Source organism: Sciurus vulgaris, assembly GCF_902686455.1.
Source record: "Sciurus vulgaris genome assembly, chromosome: X".
Taxonomy (NCBI): domain Eukaryota; kingdom Metazoa; phylum Chordata; class Mammalia; order Rodentia; family Sciuridae; genus Sciurus; species Sciurus vulgaris.
In genome coordinates, this window is record NC_136471.1 from 106,269,240 (window position 1) to 106,295,101 (window position 25,862).

Sequence of the window (25,862 nt, forward strand, 5' to 3'; positions counted from 1 at the left end):
AACAGGGTGTAGATTCTGGTGTCTTAACTGCCTGAATACTATCTTGCTCCAATTACTCTTTTACTCTCTGTTTGGGGCTGTTTCCTGGAATAGCTTTAAGGGCTTTGTTCCCATTACTGGGAGGGAAACCTTAGGGAGTTGAGATAAAACAGACAGCTTAAAAAAATGTCCAATCTTTCAGAACCACCATTGATCCAGTTAACTCTTAGAATCTAGCATATGGGAACATAGAGGAAGAAGTGCCTGAAGACATAGTGGACCTGCAGCATAATAGGGACATTTGTCAGCTGTGAGGTTAAGGGGAGTAATTATATATACTTAGTTTATTTAAATAATTATTAATATATATAGGAATGAGGTTGCAGCCTTACTCACAAATAAATTCATTGGCTTATGTCTCACTTCATATTTAATGAAGTGCTTCTTATAAGAGGAAATAATTGTTTCCTTGATAGAGATTGTTAAATGATAGCTGATTCTTTTAAATAAAGTTTTCAGTTTTAAGCTCTATAAAAAACAGTATTTTCAGGCTTAAAAACAGAGGACTTTAGGGGTTGGATCTTTGGCTCAGTGGTAGAGCACTTGCCCAGCATATGCGAGGCACTGGGTTTGATCCTCTGCACAACATATAAAACAAATAAATAAAAATAATAGCAGATGGAGTAAAAAAAAAAAACCTGAATAATTTAGACTTTTACTCAGGCCCATCTTAATTTATAAACAAAGGCATAAATAACTAACAATCTGATATTCCATTAGAATTTGTTCACTCTGGCAGAAAAGGACATAAGAATTACTTAAGCAGCAGCCCTAAAATGTTGCTAAGTCTCTTCTCAATAACTGATGTGGAGGAGTCAGTTCAATGTTCTTAACTAGTTGATTGAATTGCAAACCTTTACAAAAATCTTTAAATTCTAAGTACCTCCTGAAATGGAGCTAAAAGGAATTTAGTAACTCATTATAATCTGTATGTTTAGGTCTCTGGAAACTCCACAGCCATTTCCACCTGAAAGTGGTTGGATTTTTCTCGTTTTTATGAATTATATTGGCAAATCTCTAATGGAATGTGTAGTTAAAAATTAATTGAGACACCAGTAAAAATAATATAATGTGTTTTGTCTTTGATGTACATCTTTCTCCTCTACAAATTTAGCAAAGATGGAAACAATACAGAAATAAAAAATGAAAGACAAGATAAATATCTTCATAGACCAGAGGAAAAATAAAAAGCTGGAGTGATTAACATGGAGCTGAAGTTTCACATTCTAAAGCAGCCACTGGGAGTTACTACAGCTTTGCCTCCTACAGGTAAGAAGGACCAGAGGTCTTCTGCGTGAAATGAAGAAATGGAATTGGCCTCACTGCTTAAATCCGAGAACTCCGATTCATAAAAGCAGGGTGAAAAGTACTGACAACTGCTGCCTGAGGCAACAACTTATATGGAACTGCCAGCCAATGTAGGCCTGAGGATACTGACATAGCCTCAGGACAGGACTGCCTGAGGCTTACTAACCAGCATTGTAAATCCTTCACATCCCTACCAGAAGGGAGGCCCAACCCTTGCTTATGCAGGAGCTTCTGAACTTCTTATCAGGGAGGAAGGAGCCTAGAGAATTAAAGGAAGATAAAGCAATACAAAGCCAAAAATATGCCCCCCCCCCAAATAAGCCTCTGATCCACAATTCTAAGATGCATAAAGAAATCTAAGACTAGGAAATACAATTCAAAATTTTAGATGTTTGCACCACAAAAAAAATTTTTTTGAAAATGCATATGTCAATTAGCTAGAATAAATAGTTTCTAAATTTAAAGAATAAATTAATTTAAAAATAAAATAGAAGCAACAAAAACAAATATCAGAAGAGAGCAGAAATGAACTCTTCATGATGTCAATTTTCAAAAAATATTTTTAAAAGTTTTTAGTTGTAGATGGACACAATATCCTTATGTTATTTATTTATGTGGTGTGGAGGATCAAACCCAAGACCTCACTCATTTGAGGCAAGCACTCTACCACTGAGCTACAACCCCAGTCCCTCATGATGTCAGTTTTATGGGTTAATTTGACAAAAGGTTTTTATAACAAGTATTACTAAGATACTTAGACAAAAATGTAACATTCATGGATGTGCAAGAAAATGTTGAACAAGAACTTACATATAAAAAGATGAATATAAAAGCTAATAAAATTGAAATATGAGAAATAAAAATACCAAAATAAAAAAAATAAAATCAATAGACAGGATAAACTCAAAACAGAACACCACTGAATAGATTGGTACTGACTGGAATATAACACCAAACACTGCACTTGCCTCACAATGAATAAGTAAAAGATGGAAAATATATGCAGGGACAATTAAGACTGTCATAAGATCTACTGAGATCATTTACACTTAAACTTCAGGAAGTAATCTCTTGGGACCTCTGTTCCAGAATATAGAAGAAGCAGGCAATAGCAGGAAGAAATATTTAATAAGATATTAGCTGACAATAATCTGACATAGATGAAAGATCCAAGTATTCAGTTAAAACTGCACTTTAATACCAACCAGAATAATGATGATGATGATGATGATGAAAACAACATAATTAGATTTGTTTCTGTATATGTAATAGACATTTAAGAAAATCGAGAAAAAAGCAAAAACCAAATCAGCTAAAATATGTCAATTTAATATCAAACTGACAAATTAATAATGACATACAACAAATTTCTCATTATCAATAAGAAAAGCCAAAGAAAATAAATAACTTCAAAGTCTTGAGGGGCAAAATGATAATGAACTCAAAATTATACATCTAGCAAAAGTGTGTCTTGAAAGTATAGACAAAGTGAAGACACTTTTAGGAACAAAAAAACTAAAAGAAGTTGCAACAAACCCTTAAGATACTTCTGCTTGAACTGGGCATGTTGGCGCACATCTGTAATCTCAGCAGCTCAGGAGGTTGAGGCAAGAGAATTGTGAGTTCAAAGTCAGCCTCAGCAACTTAGTGAGGCCCTAAGCAACTCAGTGAAATCCTGTCTAATAAAATACAAAAAGGACTGGGGATGTGATTTAATGGTAAAGTGCCCCTGGGTTCAATCCCTGGTACCAAAAACAAACAAACGAACAAACAAACAAAAAACTTCTATTTGAAGGAAGAAACAACGTGAATGCCAGTTTTTGTTCCTGTAAATAAATTTCAATAATGTGTTTATGAGGAGGTTGGTTTGGACCCAAAACTTTCCTCAGGCTTCTTAAAATCCCCCTTTACCCTTTCCTTTCCAGGGATATTGACCCATGTCGTCCAGTGTGTTCTCTAGGACCTGTGCCTTGCTATGGGATGGCTCAGTGGAGTCAGGACCCATGTTTGGAGATTCCCCACTTCCTGAGCAGGATCTAGATGTGTCTTCTCAGTGTATGGGACCTCATCTCTCTGCCTGATGCTATTTCAAAATGTTTGTTTTTCTGAGTTGCATCTGTGTTCTCTTTTACCATATTTTGCCTTAATGGGTGAACCTTGGAATCATCTAGAGAGCTTGTTAATATGTGCATTCTTGCTTCTAGTTCCAAAAGTGTGGCAGAACACAGAGCTAGTTATAGAGAGAGAGATTTCAGAACTATCTCTGCTGCTAACTTCAGGCTTTTGATGAATATGCTAAATTCACTTCAAATACAAAGACATGTAATGAAAGCCATATAAAAAGAACAAAATTAAGTATGTGGTAGATACAATGATAATTCTGTTAAAATCCTTCTATTCTAAGAGCTCAGAAATCAAGTGGGAGAAACATCTCCAAGTGATAATGAGGCATAGTGTGACATGAACTACAATAGTATAAAGCACCGAGAGAAAGAGCTGGGGAAAAATAAGTTAATTGAGATGGAAAACATGTTATATAACATTTTTTTTTCCTGTGGGAACATTTTGAGCAGAGTTGAAAGATGGAAGGTGTTTTGTTGGACAGGTATAAGAAGTATACATTAAGCACAAAAACAGCCTAAGCACTGGGCAAGACATCAGTGGGACCTAAGCTCTGGTGTTTGAATTTGAGGCAGATGAGGCCAAAACAGTGATAAGATAATAAATTGAAGGGAGACAGATGTTTGCACTCTTTCATTGCCAACTGAGGAAGTTAACCTACTCTGTAAGGAATAAGAAACCACTGGCAAGCTTATGAATATAATATGAAAAAACAACAACCTGTGAATGTATTGCAGGGAGACAGGCTGTAGGCAATCTAGACATACTTGTCAGAACAAGGCAGGCACATTAGGTGCACAATAGAAGAATGGTTAAATGCCGCTCTACAGGTGAATAGGTGGGTTTGGCAAAAAAAAAAAAAAAAAAAAAAAAAAAAAAATCAGAAGAGGGAAATGGAAATTTTGCAAACCACTTATTAAATCTGTGGCTTTTTAGCAAGACCCTGTCTCAAAATAAAAATGACTGGGGATATGGCTCAGTGGCTAAGTGACCCTGGGTTCAATCCCTGGTACAAAAAACAACAAACAAACAAACATAAACAACCCTATCTGTGAAAGGCTTGGTTCCACTGAGTCTCTCAAGAACAAAGTTAGGTTAAAGGAGAAGTGCATAATTAACCTTGATTAACTCTGGATGTTGCTGGGTTTCTGTATACAACTTTCTTTGTTAGAAGTTTTCTGCCAAATACAAACTATAATTTGTAAATTTCTATGATAAATTAAGGACTTAGACCATGAGCTTCAAGGATGCTTTCAATGCAAACATGCTAAACATCTGTTTTATTTTCAGGTTATGTAAGAAATCACTGAAAATATGTCCCTCAGCTGTTCCAAAGTTACCTTAAACGTGTAACAACCTCAAAGCATTTAATTATACGTGGCATTTCCTGGTTGTCTTATTTGATCTGATACTACAGCAATCAAACTTGTAGTATTGAATAAACAGGAGTGATAAGACATTTTGAAATTGGGAAATGTTGGGAAAAAACCTTACTATGAAAAATGTCTTTCCCTGAAAAACTACCATCAATATTAACAAATGTGTATTAAGTATTTACTATTCTGAACTGCAGCTCAAAAAAAAAAATGATTCTGAGTACTTTAGGTTGTCTTTGGGAAATCTGCAGGAGATATAAGTGGACACTGGTTCAAACTTCTTGTATCAATTTAAAAAATAATTATGGTACCAATATTTATGATACCACCTGATATTTTCAGATTTGGTATGGAAGCAATTGTAGTTGCTCATATTTTTCACATTTTAATTTTTATTAACTATGTTGTTCTGTTGATTCAGTTACTGTTGAGTCCTTAAGTTCAATGAAAAACTCGTTTGGGATTTAGGAACACAATAATGGAGTGTGAAGGTTACTGCAAATCAATTAGAATCATAGATCTAGAGCTCATCCTGCCTTTAGTTTTGTAGGAGAGAAGCTTATCTATATTGTTTTTTTAAATGTTGTTATTAGTGCATTGTAGTTATACATAATAGGTACATTTTGACATAATTATACATGCATGGGATATAATTTGCTCCATTCAGTCCCTAGTACTTTCTCTTTCCCTTTCTTGCTCCCTCCCCATACTCCATTAGTCTTCCATTTATTTTTTTAAATTATGTGTTATGCTTTAGATATGAGGTATTCCTCAAAAGTTCATGTGTAAGACTATGTAAAAACCTTTAGATGTGAATCGATTGGGTTATAAGAGCTTTAACCTAATCTGTGCACTAATCCACTGGGATAAACTGGGCAGGTGGGGAGTGGCTGGAGGAGGTGGGTCACTGGGATTGTAACTTGGGGGTTTATATTTTGTCCCTGGTAAGTAGAATTCTCTCTGTTTCCCAATTGCCATGTTCTGAGCTGCTATCCGCCCGCTATCCTTCTGCCACGATGTTCTGTCTCAACTCTGGCCCAGAGCAATGGAGTCAGATGTTGACAGACTGAGACCTCTAAAACTGTGAGATTCAAATAACTTTTCCTCCTCTAAAATTGTTCTTGTCAGGTCTTTTGGTCACAGTAATGAAAAAGCTGACTAAAATATTGTGCTTTATAGGTTATATATAAAGGTGGACTCACAGTGGTATAGTCATATATGGACATAGTACAACTTGGTCAATTTAATTCCACATTTCCTTCCTTTCCCCTCCCTTCTCCTTCCCCCTCAATCCCCTTCCTCTATCCCATTGTTCTCCTTTCTATTTTCATGGGGTCTCCCTCCTCTTTTCCTCTTATTTTGCTCTAGCTTCTGCATATGAGAGACAATACAGAAACTTTGACTTTGAGTCTGGTTTATTTCACTCATCATGATGTTCTTTGGTTCCATCCATTTTCTTGCAAATGCCATAATTTCATTCCTCTTTGTGGCTGAGTAAAGCTCCATTGTGCAAATATACCACATTTTCTTTATCTATTCATCTGTTGACAGGCACCGGGTTGATTTTGAATATCAAGTTTCAGGAGTCTATCAGGTTGGTATCTTACAAATCAGATTTTGATAAAAAGTTTTAATATGGATATTTTATTTGGGAGGTGTCTACAGGAGATGCCATAAGGGAATGGGGAATGGAAGATAGTTAATTCAGGATGTGTCCTTGACAAGGTTACCACTGCAGACAATGAAAGCTCAATCCTGTAGTAAACTTTGAGAACACAGAAAAAACACCTCAGAGTTGTCCCACCCAAGGGGCCAGGATATAGGATTACTTTTAAGTTCCCTTTGCTCACTATTGATTCATTACTGATCAAGGACAGGTCCCAGGGATATTAACTCTCTGGCACTTCTAGCCCAACTTTGCCCTTTCTGGTGAAGCATGCTCATGTGATCAGAGATAGAACAGAGGCAGTCACTGGTACTCACAGAAGAGTCTTTGGTCTATCTGAAAACAGTGACTGCCATGAGGAATTGGGCAGGACACATACCCCCTGTGTCCTTCTTGCAGATCCAAAACATATTTTAGTAAAGCTCATGCTCTCATGGGTCTTAAAATGTTACTGACTATTAAGTTTGGTCTACCTGAGTTGTCTCCACCCCATTTTCCTTTGGACATGTAACAGTTGGCACTGATATTTCAAATTAAGACACTTCTTTTAAGAAGGTAACATCCAGGATAAAATTTGAAACATGACAATTTAGCATCAAAATTTGGAGTGTTTTTGAAATAATTCCAACATGAAATAAATTAATAGCATGTTTCCCATGATCTCATTCTCATTTCCTTCTCTGAGAAAAATCAATTTCAAATGCACTCCAGGCTGGGCACCTTAATTTAAATTATTGGAGCTTTTCAGTTAGCGGAGCAATTGTGGCTTTTAGAATGCCAAAGATAAAGGTTTAAAATTATTTAATATTATTCATTATTATAAAAACAAAAACATAATACAATTAGATTTCTAAATACATTCACAGCAAATGTGATTTTACTTTCTGAAGGGATTTGAAAGATTTTACAAAGGCTTTGTTAGAAATATGTTCAGACATTGACCACCTCCCTACCCTTCCCCTACAGTGTACTTGTGGAAAGAATAAATGATCTATGACTCCATACTCAAAACAATACCTTTAGGAAGCCAGAGAATGAGAAAATCTTTCAAAAATTCACAGAATTTTTGTTCTTGTCCTTTCAGGAACAGCAAACCCAAGGTATATGGGCTTCCGCTCCACTCAACCTCAATTGCTGCAGACAATACTAATTACTTAATCCCATTGATGTGTTTCCAGAATTCTGCTTAACACCATGTAAGAAAATTACAATTTGTAGATTCATAGTGGTTCCTAAAGTTGACTCATAGCTTGATATAGCTTGTCAAACTTTTTATGTAAAGAGCCAAAGAATAAATAGTTTTAAGGTTTGAAGCTATATTGTTTTCTCTCTCCTTAATTTTGCTATTTAAAATTTAAAAATAGTTATGGGCAACATATAAAGAAAGGACTGCTGTTTCAATAAAACTTTATTTATAGAAAATGAAATGTGAAATTTCTGCAACTTTCTTCTGTCACAAAATTCTTCTATTGAATTTTCCCACCATTTAAAAATGTAAAAATTACTTATAGGTAGTGGCTGTATGAAAATAGGTGCGGGGTTAGATTTTTCCCACAGGCCATAGATCACAAACCCCCATCCTAGTGAAATACAGTGAAATTGTGTACAAAAAGGAAGAGCAGCAAACTCTTACATAAAATCATGTGAATGTGTGATAAATGTCTTAAAACTGCTTCATTTTGGCTATTTGCTATTATATTTCTCCTCATTGATAGGTCCAAAACAACATATTCTTTTTCACTTTGATTAATGACTCATTCTCAAGGATCAGGTGCACATCAAAATATACTTTCTCCTGAACCATTTTGAGATATGCCCATACTATTTTAAAAAACTGCAACATAGGAACATATGGTCTATGTATATGTATTTTTAAATTAATTACTTGTTAAATAGTACATAATATTCCAAATACCAGATATAAGAAATGGTGACTCCTTCTGTCTTAAATGCTAATTTTATCACTAATATTTTAGACTTTTCATATACGTGAAAAATTGAGCTTAATATCAACACTGGTATTTAAAATATATGCACAACAGAATATTATTCAGCTTTTAAAAAGAAGGAATTCCTGTTATTTATGCCAACATGGATGAACTTGGAGGAAATTATGCTAAATGAAATAAGTCAAGCACAGAAAGACAAATACCACATATTCTCACTTGTATTTGGAGTATTATAAAAGTGAACTCATAGAAGCAGAGAGAATATTGATTATCAGGGGTGAGGGTGGGTAGGGATGACTAGGGAGAATTTGGTAAAAGGATATAAAGATAGAAGGAATAAATTCAAGAGATCTGTGAAACATGGTGACTAGAGTTAATAACAATATATTATATACTGGAAAATCACTAAGAATGATAATTCAAATGTACCTACCACAAAAGAATGACAAATATGTGAGAGAATACATAATTAGCTCAAGTTAGACATTCTGCAATGTATACAAATTTCAAAACACAGTTGCATATAATAAACATGTACATCTTTTAGTTGTCAATTTAAAAAATAAAGACTCATAAGCAACATCTATATAAGCGACTGAGCTTTAATAGCAACACTGGTATTTGAAATATTGTAGTCACTAAAATCATGTTCCAGTTTTACTATAAATGTACTCCTGCACTTAAAAAGTAAACCAACTCCAATATTTGCAATCAAAGTCCATTTTTAAAAAATCATTGACAACTCAGAAATGAAGTATGACATATTCAGAGAACAGATTAAGTCAGTATTTTAAAAGACAAGAAAACAGAGGAGGCCTACTATAATTAAACCATTTTTCTTTAGAAATATTCCAGAAGATGAAATATCATGAAAATATTCCATTCTATTTGAGACCAAGAAATGTTTTGGAAAAACATTTTATTTATTCTTCATCACCAAAGGAGCACCCTTGATTGTAGAAGATACTCCTGTTCTTATGAGTTTAGTATTTTCACGGATAAAATTGCGCTGACGAATTGGCATGTTGTCATATCTCTTGTTAATAGTATCGATTTTGGTTTTTACATTTATCAGCGATATACTTGCTGGGGGTAACCCATTGATTTCATACAACCTGTACATGTCTTCTGTCTGGAAATAAAGAGGGAGAGATTTTATGTAAATATTCAGGGACTCTAAAAAATGCAGGGAAATGCAGGGGAAAATGTAGTGAATTGCAATTAATACCTTCTCTTTGCCACAAAGGGTATGGGAAAGTTACAAAAGTGAAATTGCACCTATAATGACAAATATTTAATGTGAACATAAATTAAGAAAAGTTTTGACTTTTTTTCTTTTTTTTTTTTTTGGTACTGGGGATTGAACACAGGGGCACTTAACCATTATTTTTTAAAAATATATATTTTGTTTTTATATTGTTATTTTGAGACAAGATCTTGCTAAGTTTCTTAGGGCCTCGCTAAGTTGCTGAAGCTGGCTTTGAAATTGCGATCCTCCTGCCTCAGTCTCCTGAGGCTTTGGGATTATAGGCATGCACCACCATGCCCAACTTGGTGTTTTGAATTAAGGACCATTCACTGAAAATCTTTCAGCTAAAGGTGTGCCTTGTAGGTGAATTATGTATCCTTCTGGTAGAAGGAAAAGCAATCCATTTGGTAGACATAAGACTATTACCCAGAATGAACTCTAATCAATGGAAACAATTCCTTTCAAGATAAATTTATGCATGAACATTTAAGAGTAGCCATAGAAATGACTGGTAGAATATAATGAGCTGGTTTTTAGATTATGAAAGTGTGCAATATAACCATTAGAAAATACCAAGAAAGGTAAAAGATCATTGATGACAATCATAATCTAAATCTAAGTCAGTACAGCTTATACAGGCATTTATTTAAGAATCGCTTATTTCTTCTGTATATATGCATAAGAATTAGGCATAATTTCTAACCATGGTTAATTAGGCAGCCTAGACTTTTCTGCATGTGTATGTTCATACCTTAATACAATTATGTTAAATCCTAATGCTTCTGTAGAATTTCCTAAAGTCCCTTGTTTTAATATAGGCTTTTTCCTCATACTAAGACTTGTACTATGTATGCTCAGCCAACTATTCCAGATAATTACTAAGCTAAGTGAATACTGGCCTAGTATACCAGGCTTGATGTGTAATGTGATATCCACCAATGGATACCGATTAAGTGCAGGGATTTATTGTACATCTGGCATGGTCTTATTGTATCATATCTTGCCCTTTTATCCAGTGGTTGCAGTAATTATGTATTTAGAGTCAATGATTCAAAAGTGGACCAAGTCAAGAAGCATAATACAACTTAGTTAAGTAACCCTTTACTTTGTATAAGGATGCTCAATTTGAAAAACAAACCCAGATTTTGGTGATTGTGCATATATCATTGTAAATTTTTTTGCAGTAAGTCACCCACTTCATGGGTCCAAATGAGTGAGCTAAATGAAGAGACACATACCCATAAATCTGGCACTTGGTACTAATATGTAAGTTACAAGAAGTGACTGGTACTCATACCCAGCACTTGGTGAATTCACATGAGTGAGCTGTATGAAGGTATCTACATTCACACCTGGTACCTAATGTGTACAAATAGGAGCTACAAGTAGGGATTTTTATCTTCACCTGATACTTATTCCCAGAACCCCTTGAAAATGATTACCTATAAAGACATTATTTTAAAAGTACCATTATATTTCACGTATTTCAATTAAGATTCAAATAATTTTATAATGTGATGCTAAGTGTGTATATGTGTGTATGCATTTTTTAAAAAAAATTTTCAAATTTGATTAATGAAACTTTATTTTATTTATTTATATGTGGGAATTGAACCCAGTGCCTCACACATGCCAGGCAAGCACTCTACCACTGAGCTACAACTGCACTTTTTAAGGAAGCTATTCATTCCTTTTTCAAGCATGCTATATAATAGTAAGAATAATAAGTGTACTTTACAAAATAATGATTAAACATTAGTTTTTTAACCTATTGTTAAATTTCTCCAATCCAACTATGAATACAAACACTCATTTATGTTTTCAAAAACATTTTAGAGATATAGCTCTATATCTTTTGCCCCATCTCTCTTTGAAAATATAAACAAAAAGCAAAAGTTAAAATAATATAAGAATAAACTAATAAACTAATACCTCCATACCACTAATAGCTCATAGAATCTGTGATTTTTTTTTCTTTCCATCCATATAGTCATTTTTCTACCCATTCAACCATATACTTTTTTTTTTTTTTTTGGTACCAGGGATTGATCCCGGGCACTTTACCAATGAGTCACATCCCCAGTCCTATTTCGTATTTTATTTAGAGACAGGATCTCACGGAGTTGCTTAGTGTCTCACCGTTGCTGAGGCCAGCTTTGAATTCCCTATCCTCTTGCCTCAGCCTCTGGAGACGCTGGGATTACAGGCATGCGCCACCCCACCCAGCTGTGTTGATTTTTAAAATGAATACTAAATTGATCATTATACTTTGCAACTATTATTTTAAAGAAATAAAAATACTTTTTATTTTTTATTTTTTAGGGAAGACAGTAACTTTATTCTAATTAGTTCACAAACAGTAACATTACGACAGTTTATGTAAGGAGGCTGCACAAAAATTTGCCCAACCCTAAGTTCTATACCTCCTCAGTGAACCTATATACAGTCAGAACACACTTCGTTTGCCATTCTGAAGCAATGAAGCTATAAAAAACAAGAGGGGTTTACTTATGATTTTATTTTATATTTTTACTATCCATTACATTTTTATGCTAAAGTAACTTAGTCATCAGAGCTGATTTTACATTTCTTCAATTTGAATTTCTTAATTATATTAAAATCTATTTGCAAGTCCATGCTGTTTCAGGACCTCATTGAAACTCTCACAGAGCTTAATGTGACCTTGGTTTTGGGCATGTTTCATCTCCTAAAAACAAGGGCCATCAAACTGCTTCTGAAGTTCACATACTTAGTGTGTCTATATTCTGAAAAGAGATTGGGCAAAGCCAATGACCTCATTAAATGAATGACTAGAGCTATGTTGTTAAGTGCATGTTTCTTTCTGTGAATGGAAACAATTGATAATTATTCATTAGTAGATGTGGTCTGTGGCCACCTACATTTCTCAGGTGTTTCCATTTCACTGTCCACTCCAAATTTCCGTTGTCGGTACCTGCACCTCTATGATTAAGGATTTTTCAGAAACCCCAGAAGGCTTTTCTCTTGGTATCAGAGTATTAATTGTCCCGAGAAGCATTCCTCCATCAATGATTAGAATGATGACAAGAGGTGTATAAATACCCTAACTTCCTGGCCCTGTTGGGTGTGAAAATCCTGAGGCATGCCTGCTATACTATTTCCTAGAGATCTCTCATGGGATTGATATCCCATTGCTCACTGTGGCAATGCCTTGATAAAATATCCTTTATTGATTTTCCTTCCTTCTGTACCTCAAATCCTGGCTTTCCTATATCTATTTCCTGAGATCATGGAGCAAACATAGTACTTGAATTTGAATTCTTACTTGAGTATTTGCTTCTAAGGAAATACAAACCAAGATACATAAACTACCATTTTCTACTGTTTAGGTAGATTCCTTTAAAAGCAATGTACATTTCCCTTTATCACCTATGTGTGGTTACATTTCTAATTAAAAGAGGGCCATTTATGTATAAATATGACATATTTATATTCCTAAATATAAATATATATGTATAATTTCATATAAACAAAGATGAAGCATCATATGTTTCATCTTGGATAACTCTGATAGTTCTCACACTTTTGTATACTATTTAAAATTTACTATGTGCACTATGGAAAGCTGAACAGATTTACTATTCTCAGAGTAACACAGCTTTTTGTAAAACAGTTGGAACAAGTCAACTTTGGTCCCTCAAATCTAGTGCTATTTACCTCATTTACTAATTGGAAAAGATAGCTTTTAATCATTCTAAAAGTGATTTAATTACAAGGGAAATTATGAAGCGTGCTAATATGATTGTTGAGATTTGTTTGAGCAAATATTTAATTAAGCTGTCCCTTAAAATCATTTTTATTTTCAAGTGAAGCACAACGAAGATCACATTGCTGCAAATATTGACTTAATGCCAATCAATAATTTTAAAATGATGAAAATGTAAACAATAATTTTCATTTAGATAATGATTTAACTTTTTAAATTGTCTTCTCATTTATTATGGGAGTCATCATGATGTTGAAATTAAGAACTAGGATTTGGAGTCAAATATAATGTTTGAACCATGATTTTAAGATCATTGATTTGATATATGCAATAATTCTTATGAATCTCAAGGACATTATACTTAGAAAAAAAAAGCCAGTTTCAAAAGGTTATGGAGTGTGTACTATTTCATTTTATAATATCCTTTAAATGACAGACCATAGAGGTGGAGAAAAGATTAGTGTATGTCAGGGTTATGGCAGGAATTTCAGTGTTGGATACAACTATAAAGGGTTAGCACAAGTTAGTTTTCTGTGGTGATGAAAAAGGTCTATATCTCAGTTGTGGTTGTAGTTACATTCATCTTATACTTGGGTTCTACTTGCCTAGAATCACACAGAAATGCACAAATGTAAAAAAAAATGCTAAAAATGGAATAAGGTCTCTACACTAGTTAACAGTGTTTTACCCATATCAGTTTCTTTGTTTTAATATTTTACTGTAGGTATTATGATGTCACCATTGGAGGAAATTCAGGGAAGGCTTCACAAGACTCTACATTACTTTTGCAACTTCCTATAAGTTTATACATTTTTTTAAGTTAAAAAATATGAGATTTAGAAGTCACCTGGAATTTTGAACACTAAATGGATATTTGACATGTATTGATATTATGGAATTATTGTTAATTTTTAGTTCTGATAATGGTTATGATTTTTGTCATTTAGAGAGTAGTAGGAAATATTTATAAATAATACAATGTTTCAAATTTTCTTTAATGTGGAAGGTGAGAAAGGGGTGTGTGTTAAGGTGAAGCAGAATTGGCTATAAGTTTATAATTGTTCATACTGTATGATGAGTGCATTGAGATTATTCTATTTCTGCACCTATTTGAAATTTTCCATAATAAAAACCGAATCAACAAAATACTAATATCTTAAACATGTTTCAATCTCTATTCGGTTCTCAGGTAAGCTTTATCAAATTGTGCCACTTAAAACTAATGAAAAATGACAGTCTCAATTGATTCCATATAACTTCACATAAAACCTTTAATTATGCCACCAATGATTTAATTCTCAAATTACAGGGAAACTAGGCACCTATTTTGTTCATAAAACTTGATAAATGGTTAATTTCGGAAATGCTCATTGTATGCTAGAGAAAATGAGCGTCATTTTAATATGCAAATCTTTTTAAGGATACCATTTAATCCCCCTAGAGTATATAAGCAAATACAACATGATCACTTTAAGTACCAATGCAGGCAATGAGATACGTGCTGCAAGGTACAAGGTTTTATCTTCTTATTGTTTAGGTTGTACAGGCTCTTCAAAAGATGAAAAACAGAAATAACTTTTAAAAATACTATTCAACATTTTATTTTCTCTTTTCATTAAAATAATAATAGTATTTATATGATTATAGTACTACTTAATAATTGATTTAAAAGTCTAGAAATCACTTTGGCATTAGGATTTGTGTATTGTAAGATGACAACATGTCCTTCAAGTCTGTGCTACTGAAAGTAAACTGGCAATAAGTGTCTTTTTCAAAAGAATATGAAAATCATCTTTGGCCTAAAAGTTCTTACTATAAAATGTATGTGAAATTTTAAAGAGAAATTTTCCTTACCAGATAAAATTTTAAAATTGTATTTGTCATGACTGTTAACAAACTTAACAAACTTCTTTATAAATAGTCCATTTTACACAATGTTTTTCAATTCTAAATGAAATTTACCTTCTATTTCATGTTCTTCATTTTAGCCTTCAACATTTTGACAGTACTCTATGCCTTAATCAAAGGTTCCAAAATTTCTATCTCAAATAATCTAATGTCTTGAATGGCTATATTCCACAAAATGATATACAATTATGCATGTCACTTTACAGTTGTTGTTTGTTTCTTCCATATTTCCTTAGTATGGAGGAAAAGTAATTTCTTATTTTCCCCTGGAATTGACAATCTTTATGTTATATTCCATATTTAAATTCTTTTGCTAGGTAAAAAAAAAAAAGTAAAATAATACACAGCAGTTGAAATAGTTGACTTTTGCAAGGTTTCTGTTGTCTCTGATCATTGGGTAAAACCTTATCTTCTTTATTTAGTGATGCTTTTAGTGATATCAAGCACCCTTATTATTGTCCTTATAGAACTCACCTCTATTACTAATGTTGCTTTGTATTTCTTACTGTACATTCGGGGTTTAAATCCTACAATGATGAGGATTCCTTTAGTGTTATAAGGAGGAAGTTCTCCAGTTTGAGGCTTTACAAAAAACTCCGGATCACTGCCAGGTAGGAAGTATGCGGTGAAGGGCTCAGAATATCTGGAACAAAAGTGTAAATATCAACTTGTCAAATTAGATTGTGATCTAATTCTTTTTGTGAGTATTGATGTATAAAGTTTGAATCCTGCTGCAATAGGCCTACAGGTAAATATGAAGGCTGAATGCTAATAGAATAAGAGTGAGAAGGCATTTTTATAATGAAGTGTCATTCTTTCCAGGGTGACAAAATAGAATCCTAGAGATTTTTTTTCAATTCACATCACATTCATTGTATACCAATAAAAATATTGTTCCTATAAAAACTGGCAGAATTTGATGTCCCAAATGAAAATTTAGCCAACTGCAAATAAGTTCATATGTAAAATAACTAACTGCTAAAACTATGATAAAGCCTTTTGTTTCTACTAATATTTAATCATGATATTTGCTTACTTTCTTTCAGCTTTCCACTTGTTAAGTGAGGTGAAAACACTTTAAAGTTTCATTAAAGTTTCTTGGTCCTGAAGATAGCACTGTGATCGGAAGTGAACTGAATGACATTTTGGATTCCAGTGACTATCTATCTTCATGTCAAGGCTGGCTACATTTGAGGTGAAGACTGTGAAAGAAGTTGAGGGATTTCCTGGTAGAATAAAGCAAGGCACCCACACACTGCATAACAGGTTGTAAGTGAGGAATTTAAAATTCAAATTGACAGGGAAAGTGCATGAAAAAGGTCAGGTGTGGCTTCTGAAAACAGTTTCAATAGTGAAACATAGAAGAGAACAAAGGGAAGATTCAGGTTGGAACTCAGTGACCCATTCAACAAATATGTATTGAATATCATGATGGAAGATTGAGAACATGGTCTGTGGATATTCTGGATGGCTTAGATTGGAACCAGCTCTATTTTGGTCCTCAAGTTCAGAAAATATACTTAATCTTCTGTATCTCAGTTTTGTCATCTGTTAAATTAATAACCACAGTAGAGTGACATTATCAATACCTGGCACATGGAAATTGGTAAGGATTAGCCGGTATTACTTTAATCATCATTATATGCTGTTGTTTTAAAATATTTTTTAAACAGTGATAGAAAATGATGAATGATCCAAAAAATAAGTCTATGAAGATTATATCAGGAACATGGCAGAATAGGAATTCACAAATCCTCCTTCCCCTCACTGGAGACACCAATTCAAAAATAATACATGGAAATTTTCCCTTGTTGGAATACAGAAATCAGTTACAAGTCTCTGTGCCACAGTGGAACAAGAAACAAGCCAAATGGAATTCAGGGAATTTCTTGACACCTTTTTGCCATAGTTTCTCCCCCTGGCACAGTGCTGCTACATGATCAGGAGAAAAGAGCCAGCCAGTTCCTGGCTTTTTCCTGAGGAGGAAAATGGAAGACTGTACCTGGGCATCCAGTATTCTGACTTTCCATGGAGGTGGGGCTGCCCAAGGAATTGGCTTATGACTTGCCTATTTCTCCAGGATGATGGGACTTAGCATGCTCTAGATTTCTGGGAGCTATGGAGAACCAAACAAAGTCTGCAGCTGACGAAAACAACTGATGAAATGAAAAACTGTAACAAGAAGAATCAACAATAGACTTGATCAAGCCAAAGAAACAACCTGTGAACTTGAAGAGAGATCAATTTGAAGAGAAATCAGCAATAAACAACTAGCCAGAAGAGGGGGAAAAAGAACAAAAAGGGATGAATAAAGCTTTTGGAATTTGTGGGACACTATCGAGAGAGCTAACCTTTGGGAAAGTGACATCGGCAAGATGATAAAGCAGATATCAGCCTTATTTCCTTCCACATAGAATGATTTGACAGATCTATGATTTGCCTGATGCTATAGTTTGTCTCCTCCAAAACACATGTTAACTCTTATCCCCAATGAAGTAGTGTTGGTGGTGGGGTCTAATGAGGGTGATTAGATCATGAGAGTAGAGCACTCATGGATGCATTAATGTCATTATCATGGGAGTAGGGAAAATCAGTTGTTATAAAAGTGACATGATCTCATCCTTGCTGGTCTTGCTGTCAATTCTTACCCTTTCAGCTTCTACCACAATAATATACAGCACAAGTCATTGCTAGATGCTTGTGCCATGTTCTTGTACTTTGCAGTCTCCAGAATCAGGTCTGGGGTATCCTGTTATAGCAGCAGAAAATGGACTAAGACACCAGACAAAGAGTTCAAAATAATTGTTTTAGGGAAGCTTGGCAAACTATGAGAACAGATAGATACCTCAACAAAATCCGAAAGGCTCAATAAAGAGAGAGAAATTATTTTAAAAGAATAATATGGTAGTTATTCATGAATAAAAATAAGCCTGAAAGAGTTCAAGAGCCCATTTAAGATGCAGCAGTAATACAGTGGAAGAAAAAAAAACAAAGAATAATTACACATTTTGACTGCACCACCCCATCCTCCAGATAGCACACAGAGAGAAGGAACTCCATGGTTTGCAAGTCCCTCTAACAGGGAAAAGGAGTGGGTTGACCAACTAGCTTCCCCAATCCTTTGGTGTACTTTCTGGGAGAGTAGTTTCAATTTCATTCTCCTTAGGTCACTGCAGAGATTAGCATAATTGTTAAGTCTGAAGACAGCTGGAAACAAAGAAAACCCAGATATCAATAACAGCCATGGGGCAGGAGACACCATGATTCTCAATGTCCTGTTCTGCACAAGACTTCATCAGACTTCTTTACTGAGGATCACAAAGACCCTCTTAGAGGTTGTGTATCATTCACAATTTTCATGGCCAAGGACTCCACAATGTTTGCTATGGTGGCTTGCTCTACAGGGAGCCCTGGAAGATTTCACTGTGGGGAAGCAAACAGCTAGCACAGACACTATAGATTTCCTGAATATTTCACCACCGAAGACCCCACAGAGTTTTGCCTTCATGGTCTCCCAGTGCTGAGTCAATAACTCCCCTTCCCCATCAAGAACCATTCCAGCTGCTGCTGTTGTGGATGTTCTGGCTTAGTACCCAGCACAACCATATCTGTGCTTGCAAATAGCCTCAAGCTGTCTGCTACAGACCCCAGTTTCTACCCCAGTGTGTACTGACAGCAGACACCTGCAACAGGGCCAGTGTACAATGCTAGCCCCAAGTCCTGCAATTGCAGCTGGCCTTGCCCCTTGGAGGCTGCTTCTTGCTACTGTGTTTGAACATATAGCTGGTTCCTATAACTGCACTCACATGTATGCTTCCAGCTTGGGCCTGTGCCTGCCCATACACATGCAACTGGCTAGACTCCATTCCATAGCTGACCCATACAAATTGCTCAAGTACACACTGAGAGCCTAACCACCCCGTTTGCGTCTGCAGTTAGCTTCATCCCTTATCTGGCTTCATCATCTGAGCATGGACTTTTAACTGCTGCCTGTCTTGGCCACTTGACAGTGGACCCAGTGTTACCACTAATCTCTCATAGCTCTTGTCTCCATGGGTCACGCAGTTGCTGGTGTTACAGACCCCAACTGTCTAAGACCTTGAGACATTATTTCCTCAAAGACTTGAAAATATTGTATGCCAACAAACACGGCATCTCCACTATTTGAATTAGTGCCATAGCATACACCCACATGTTCTGTTCCCCCTGCTCCTGAAGGTGAAAGTTGTTTTTTACTGAGGCCAATCTATAAAGTCTGTAAGAAGTGATACTTTTTCAAATGAACTGACACCTCTGCAAGGTTATAATGATTATGAAGAATCATGGAAACATGATACCACCGAGCAAAAAAAGAAACTCCTAGCACAGACCCCAAAGAACTGAAGGTCACTGAATTGCCTGAGAAATAAGTAAAAATAATTGTTTAAAAGAAGTTCCATAAACTAAAAGAGAACACAGATAAACAATTTAATAAAATCATGAAAATAACACAAGAGAAAAACATGTAGCTCAATCAAAAGATTGAAAATAAATAAAAGAACCAAACAGGACTATTAGAGATGAAACATATGAATTTAAAAATTCAATTGACAGCTTCTAAAGCAGACTTGATCAACAGAAGAAAGAATAAACAAACTGGAACAGAAATTTGAAATGAACCGGCTAGAGGAGAAAACAGAAAGAATGAAAAATTGTGTAGGATCTGAGAAGACATGAAGAAAGCTAATAATCGCATATTAGGATGGAAAAAAGGAGAAGAGAGAGAAAAAGAAACACAAAACTTATTAAAATGACTAAAAACTACCCAAATCCTGGAAAAAAATATGAGCATGTAGGCACATTAAGTTCAAAGATCTACGATCAGTTTTAATCCAAAATAGTTCAGCAAGGCACATTATATTCAAACTGTCAAAAATTAAAGGCAAATACATAATCTTAAAATAAGAAAGAGAAAAAGAACCTGACCACAAAGGAATTCTAATAAGTCTGTCTGTGGACTTCTCAGTTGCAACTATGCAGACCAGGAGAGAGTGAGATGATATATTTAAAGTGTTGAGGGAAAAAATTAACCTGACAACCAAAAATACTCAGCAGAGCTGTCTTTCAGAGATAAGAGGGAAAATAAAGAATTTAATTCAAAATCTGCCACAAGAAATAAATTGCCACATTATTGTACAAAGATAAAGGGGTCAACACACTAAGAGGATTAAACCATTGTAAATATATATAAACGCAATACTAGAGCCCATAAATATATAAAAAAAATATTAATAGATCTTAAGGGAGATATAGACAGCAATGCAATAATAGGATGGGACATTTATGCCCTACTTTCAACAATGGACAGATCATATAGATAGAAAATTTATAAAGAAACATTAGGTTTGAACTTCATTTTAGGTCGACTGAACTTAATGGATATCTATAGTACACTTCATCAAACAGCAGCAGAATACACATGTTTCTCAAAGGTATATAGAATACTCTCCAGGGTAAATAATATGTTAGGCCATAAAACAAGTCAACATATTTAAGAACATGGAAATCATATCAAGTATCTTTTCCAACCACAAGGCTATGAAACTAGAAATCAATAACAGGAAGAGTTTAGAAAAGTTCACAAATATGCAGAAGTTAAACATGTTCCTAAACAACAATTTCTTTGTCAAAAAAGAAATCAAGAGGAAAATTTTAAATATTTTAGGGCAAATGAAAATGGAAACAATATATGAAATCCTAATGGATGTTATAAATACAGATGAAAAGTAAAATTTATAGAGACAAATGCTCAAGTAAAGAAGAAAGATCTCAAATAAACAACCTAACATTATGCTTCACTTATCTATAAGAAGAACAACCTAAACCAAAAGTTAATAAAAAGAAGAAATAGTAAAGAATAATAAAGATCAGAGTAGAAATATAACAAATAGAGAATATAAAATCCATAGAAAAATTTCAATAAAACTGTTTTGTTTTTAAATTGACAAATCTAAATAAATAAAATAAGAAATAAAAATAGACATTACAGTGAATGCCTCAGAAATTAAAAGGAAAATTAAGACCTATTGTAAACAATGCATGCAAGCACACTAAAAAACTAAAATGGAAATTAATAAATTCCTAGAAGCATACAACCTACCAAGATTGAACCAAGAAGAAATAAATTCAAGAAGTCAGTTAAAAAAATTGTGGTAGTAAGTAAAATTTCCAATGAAGAAAATTCCAGCACCAGATGTCTTCACAGCTGAATTCTACCAAGAAAAATTAACATCGGTCTTTATTAAGCTCTTCTAAAAAATGAAAGTACCCAATATTATACCTCAACAAACTAGAAGAACAAACTAAACCCAAAGTTAGCTGAAGGAAGAATAGAGAAATTAGAACAGAAATAAATGACATAAGAGAATAGAAAAAAAGATGATAAAAATCTATGAAAATATGAGTTGGTTTGTTGAAAAGGTCAACAAAGTTTTTGACAAAGCTTTAACTAGACTGACTTAAAAAGGAGAATACTCAAACAAAGAATGAAGGATACATTATATATAATTGATTCTGTTGCTAAAAGGATTATAAGAAACTACTATGAATAATTAAAAGCCAAAATAATTGAGAAATGGTAAATGCCTAGAACTACATAACCAACAAAGATTAACTCATAAAGAAATAGAAAATACAAATTGGAAGGATTATTAAATCAGTAGCCAAAAAACTCCTATTAAAGAAAAGTACAGGATCAGATGACTTCACTAGTGAATTTTACCATTCTTTTAAAGGAGAAGTAATAATGATCCTTCTCAAACTCTTCTAAAACATTGAGAAGGGAACACTTCCAAACTTATTTTATGAGGCCAGCATTACCCTGATACCAAAAGCAGATAGACACAAGAAAATAAAACTAGGTTAATATGCCTGATGAACATATAAATATAGGTACAAAAAATTTCTTTTAAATGAGCAAATGACAACATTTGCAACAGCATTTTCAATGAATCCTACACCATAGCCAAATGGAACTATCTGAGGGAGGCAGTAATTTTTTTGATACACAAAAAAATCAAGCAATGTGATATATCATGTTAATGCAATGAAGTATAAAAATACACAATTATTGTAATAGATACAGAAAAATCATTTGACAAATGGAACACCCTTTCATGATTATGAGAGTCAACTAACTAGGAACAGAAGGAATTATCTCATCTTGTAGGCCATATGTGAAAAGCCTGCAACTAAAATTATACTCAACAGTGAAACACTGAAAGCTTGTCCTCCGAGATCAGGAATAAGACAAGGATGCTCACTCTTGCCACTTCTATTCAGCACTGGACAAGAAGGTTTAGCCACAGCAATGATGTCAGAAATAAAAGACATCAAATATGAAAGGAAAAAGAAAAAAATGTTCCTTGTGATAAAACCTTATTGCAGAAAACCCCATAGAGTCCATACAAAGACTTTTGAAAGTCATAAATAAGTTAAAAACATTGCAGGATACAAAATGAACACTTAAAAACCAGTTGCAAATGTTTTGCAGCAATGGTAAATATTTGAGGAGATAGGTATGTGTAACTGTTTAACCTGGGATTTTTCTTTTGGTACTAGGGATTAAATCCAGAGGTCCTTAACCACTGAGCCACATCCCCAGTTCTTTTTTATATATTTTATTTTGAGACAGGTACTCACTAAGTTGCTTAGGACCTTGATAAATTTCTGAGGCTAGCCTTGAACTTGTGACCCTCCTGCCTCAGCCTCCGGAGTTGCTGGGATTCCAGGAATGGGTTACCATGTCCAGCTATGTTTAATCTGATTTCAACATTAAACAGTGTACATATGTAACCCATGAACATGTACAATTTTTATTTTATATATCATTTAAAAATAAATTTCATAAAATGTTTCATTTATACATAATGAATAAATGGAAAAGGAAAATAAGAAAAAAATCCCATTTACATTAGCATTATAAATAATAAATACTTACACATAAACTTAAGCAAGGATATGAAAGACTTATTCACTGATATGCAGCCAGTTTAGATTCAAGGAACTCCCTACATTGTAATCAATTATATATATATATGTGCTTATTTATTTTATATATTGTGATATATATATATATGTATACCTGTGTGTGTGTGTGTGTGTGTGTGTGCGTGTATACATATGTACATAGTCTCTGAAAGAGTCAAAGTCAAAAACAAAACAGAACAAAAACCAGAGAATATAATAGTGTTTGCCAGGGGCTGCTGGTAATGAAAATGAAGTTACTCTTCAACAGAAAGGAAGTTTTAGTCATGCAAGATAAACATTCTGCTGTAAAAAAGTTGTGCTTATAGTTAATAATACTGTACTGTACCCTTAAATATTTGTTAAGAGAATCGATGTTATGCTATGTGTATCTTACTGCAATAGAAGAAAAAAATGAGACAAAGTGCCCATTACCAAGAAGATGACTGTAATACAGTGTTTATAACTTACTGATTCAAAGGAAACTCATGGTTAAAAATGTCTTATATACATTTCCAAAATATAAAAGATATAAATGATATGAAAAATGTAAATGAATTGTTTTGGTCAAAGTTGAAATGAGAAACCAGCCAGGATATGTTGTACAGTTATAATGTTTATTCTTCAGTTTCTAATTATCTGGTCATTAAGAATTGAGGTTGTGGCCTTAGGTAACCTAGTGTTTCATAGTATTTTGCCAGAATCCTTTCATAAATCATAATGTAGGGAATTCCCTGAGTCTACACTGGCTTCATTATCCTTGATTTCTAACCTCTTTACACTCCTACAAAACTATCTAATATCATATAAATAAACAAAAAATTCAATCTTAACTAAAAACATGGAGGAATTGTAAAATCTTAATAGGTCTAGGGCATAATTCTTAGTGACACAAGAATTATAGTTATTTGAACTTTATTCGGATACTCATGGGAATGATAGTTGGTGATTCATGTAGAACAACTATATAATCAGTTCATGAAATAATGAGGCTTCATTATGAAAGTTTTAAAATATTAACTCATTGGTAAGGAAGCTTTGCAGTATTTATAGCAGAAGTTTAGAATGTAGTATATTTCTCAAGAACAATTGCTTGTAGAATACTATGATCCTCTCCTCTGTACTTCTAAAGTCAATGCATAGGAATAAAGTCTGGGATCTTTGGGAGAAATGTTTATGGCCAGTGGTGAGCTTTACAATTTATCCTTCTTTGACACATTCTGCTATATTTCTAAAACAAAATTTAAATAAAGCCATAAAGTTAGTCCTTGGACTGAGAAAATAAGTGTTGAATGGTTCAAAGCATTCAGCATCCTGAAACCCAGACTGTATTCCCTGAGGGAATGAGGAAAGAAGATCCTCTCTGGAGAAAGAAGATGTAAGGCCTGCTATCTTGATGTGGGAGAAATGGCCCTGATGGATTGGGATATTTGGTCCTGGGTCTGATGTGGTTGTCTGCCTTGATACATAACAGCACCTATTGGTTGTGAACTTAGTCATCACTACTTAAGAGAAAGTCACTACCTAATTGAAGTAACACAGTGTCCTATCCCTGCCTCCTCTATGATGATAAATGTACGCCAGCTTCCTCAGGCTCCACTGGAAGCCTGGGCCCTTTTCCAAGGAAGAGAAAGCCTGAGAAGAGATGACATCAATCTTGAGGAAGATGGAAACATGAGTGGACCAGCGAGTCTTCAGGAAGCCATGGGGCCTATGGTGAATTAATGTGAGTCAGGAAAGGCAACACTGTCCCTACTAAAGGCAGAGAATGGAAATGGGAAGAGCCCAGATCAGATAAGCAGATGTGTTATAAATGTACATCTGGCCTGTAATCTGTATTTCAGGCCCTGGGAAAATCCTGTCACACAGATGACCACCAGTAAATCAGTTAAAATTATAGTTTAATGACTATGATATTCAGACTTGATGGTTTATTTAAGATGATCTAGGTTTCCTTCGTGAGATAATTTTTTAAAATAATGGCTTGTAAGTTGACTTCTCAATTACATATCTTTGATCTCTAGTACTGACACATGTGACTTGTGTAGTCTCAAGTACTCATGAGAAGCACTGACAGTGCACTACTAGAGTGATTCTAATCTAACAGAGGCCCAGAATTAAATTATAGAAATTGGGGGTGAGGTTACAAGTCACTGTACCTGTCCAACCCGTGAGTTTCCTTAAGAAAAAAAAAAAATTCTGTCTAAGTCATCCCATATGCAATGGTAAAAACTGTTTTGGTTCTGAAAACTAAATATAAAATTAAAGATGTCAGATACTGCTGATGAAGGGGCAAGCTAAAAATCAAAACTGATGATTTTTAGAACAAAAGTATTGTTAACAATAGAGAATGCAATGTAGAAGCAATAGCTTCAACTTGTTATTTCTGATGTAAATGAGCATCCGATAGGTTATATAAGGAAACAAGAAAAAGGGTTTGCTAAAATCACTTTAGTGGATGCTCTAATCTGTGCAATCTTAAATCATCCAGTGGGGG

General features: G+C 34.2%; 1 protein-coding gene and 1 long non-coding RNA gene across 2 annotated transcripts in view; one reads left to right on the forward strand and one right to left on the reverse strand.

The window, feature by feature from the left end:
• Positions 1-25,862, forward strand: part of LOC306650734 — a 1,184,502-nt gene that overhangs the window by 213,017 nt on the left and 945,623 nt on the right. The window lies entirely within an intron of this gene.
• CFAP47 (cilia and flagella associated protein 47) overlaps positions 9,044-25,862 on the reverse strand; it is a 400,269-nt gene continuing 383,450 nt past the window's right edge. Inside the window, 2 exon segments of the mRNA XM_079122986.1 lie at positions 9,044-9,591; positions 15,836-16,004. Of these exon segments, the coding sequence (XP_078979112.1) occupies positions 9,379-9,591; positions 15,836-16,004 (382 nt within the window). The 3' untranslated portion in view covers positions 9,044-9,378.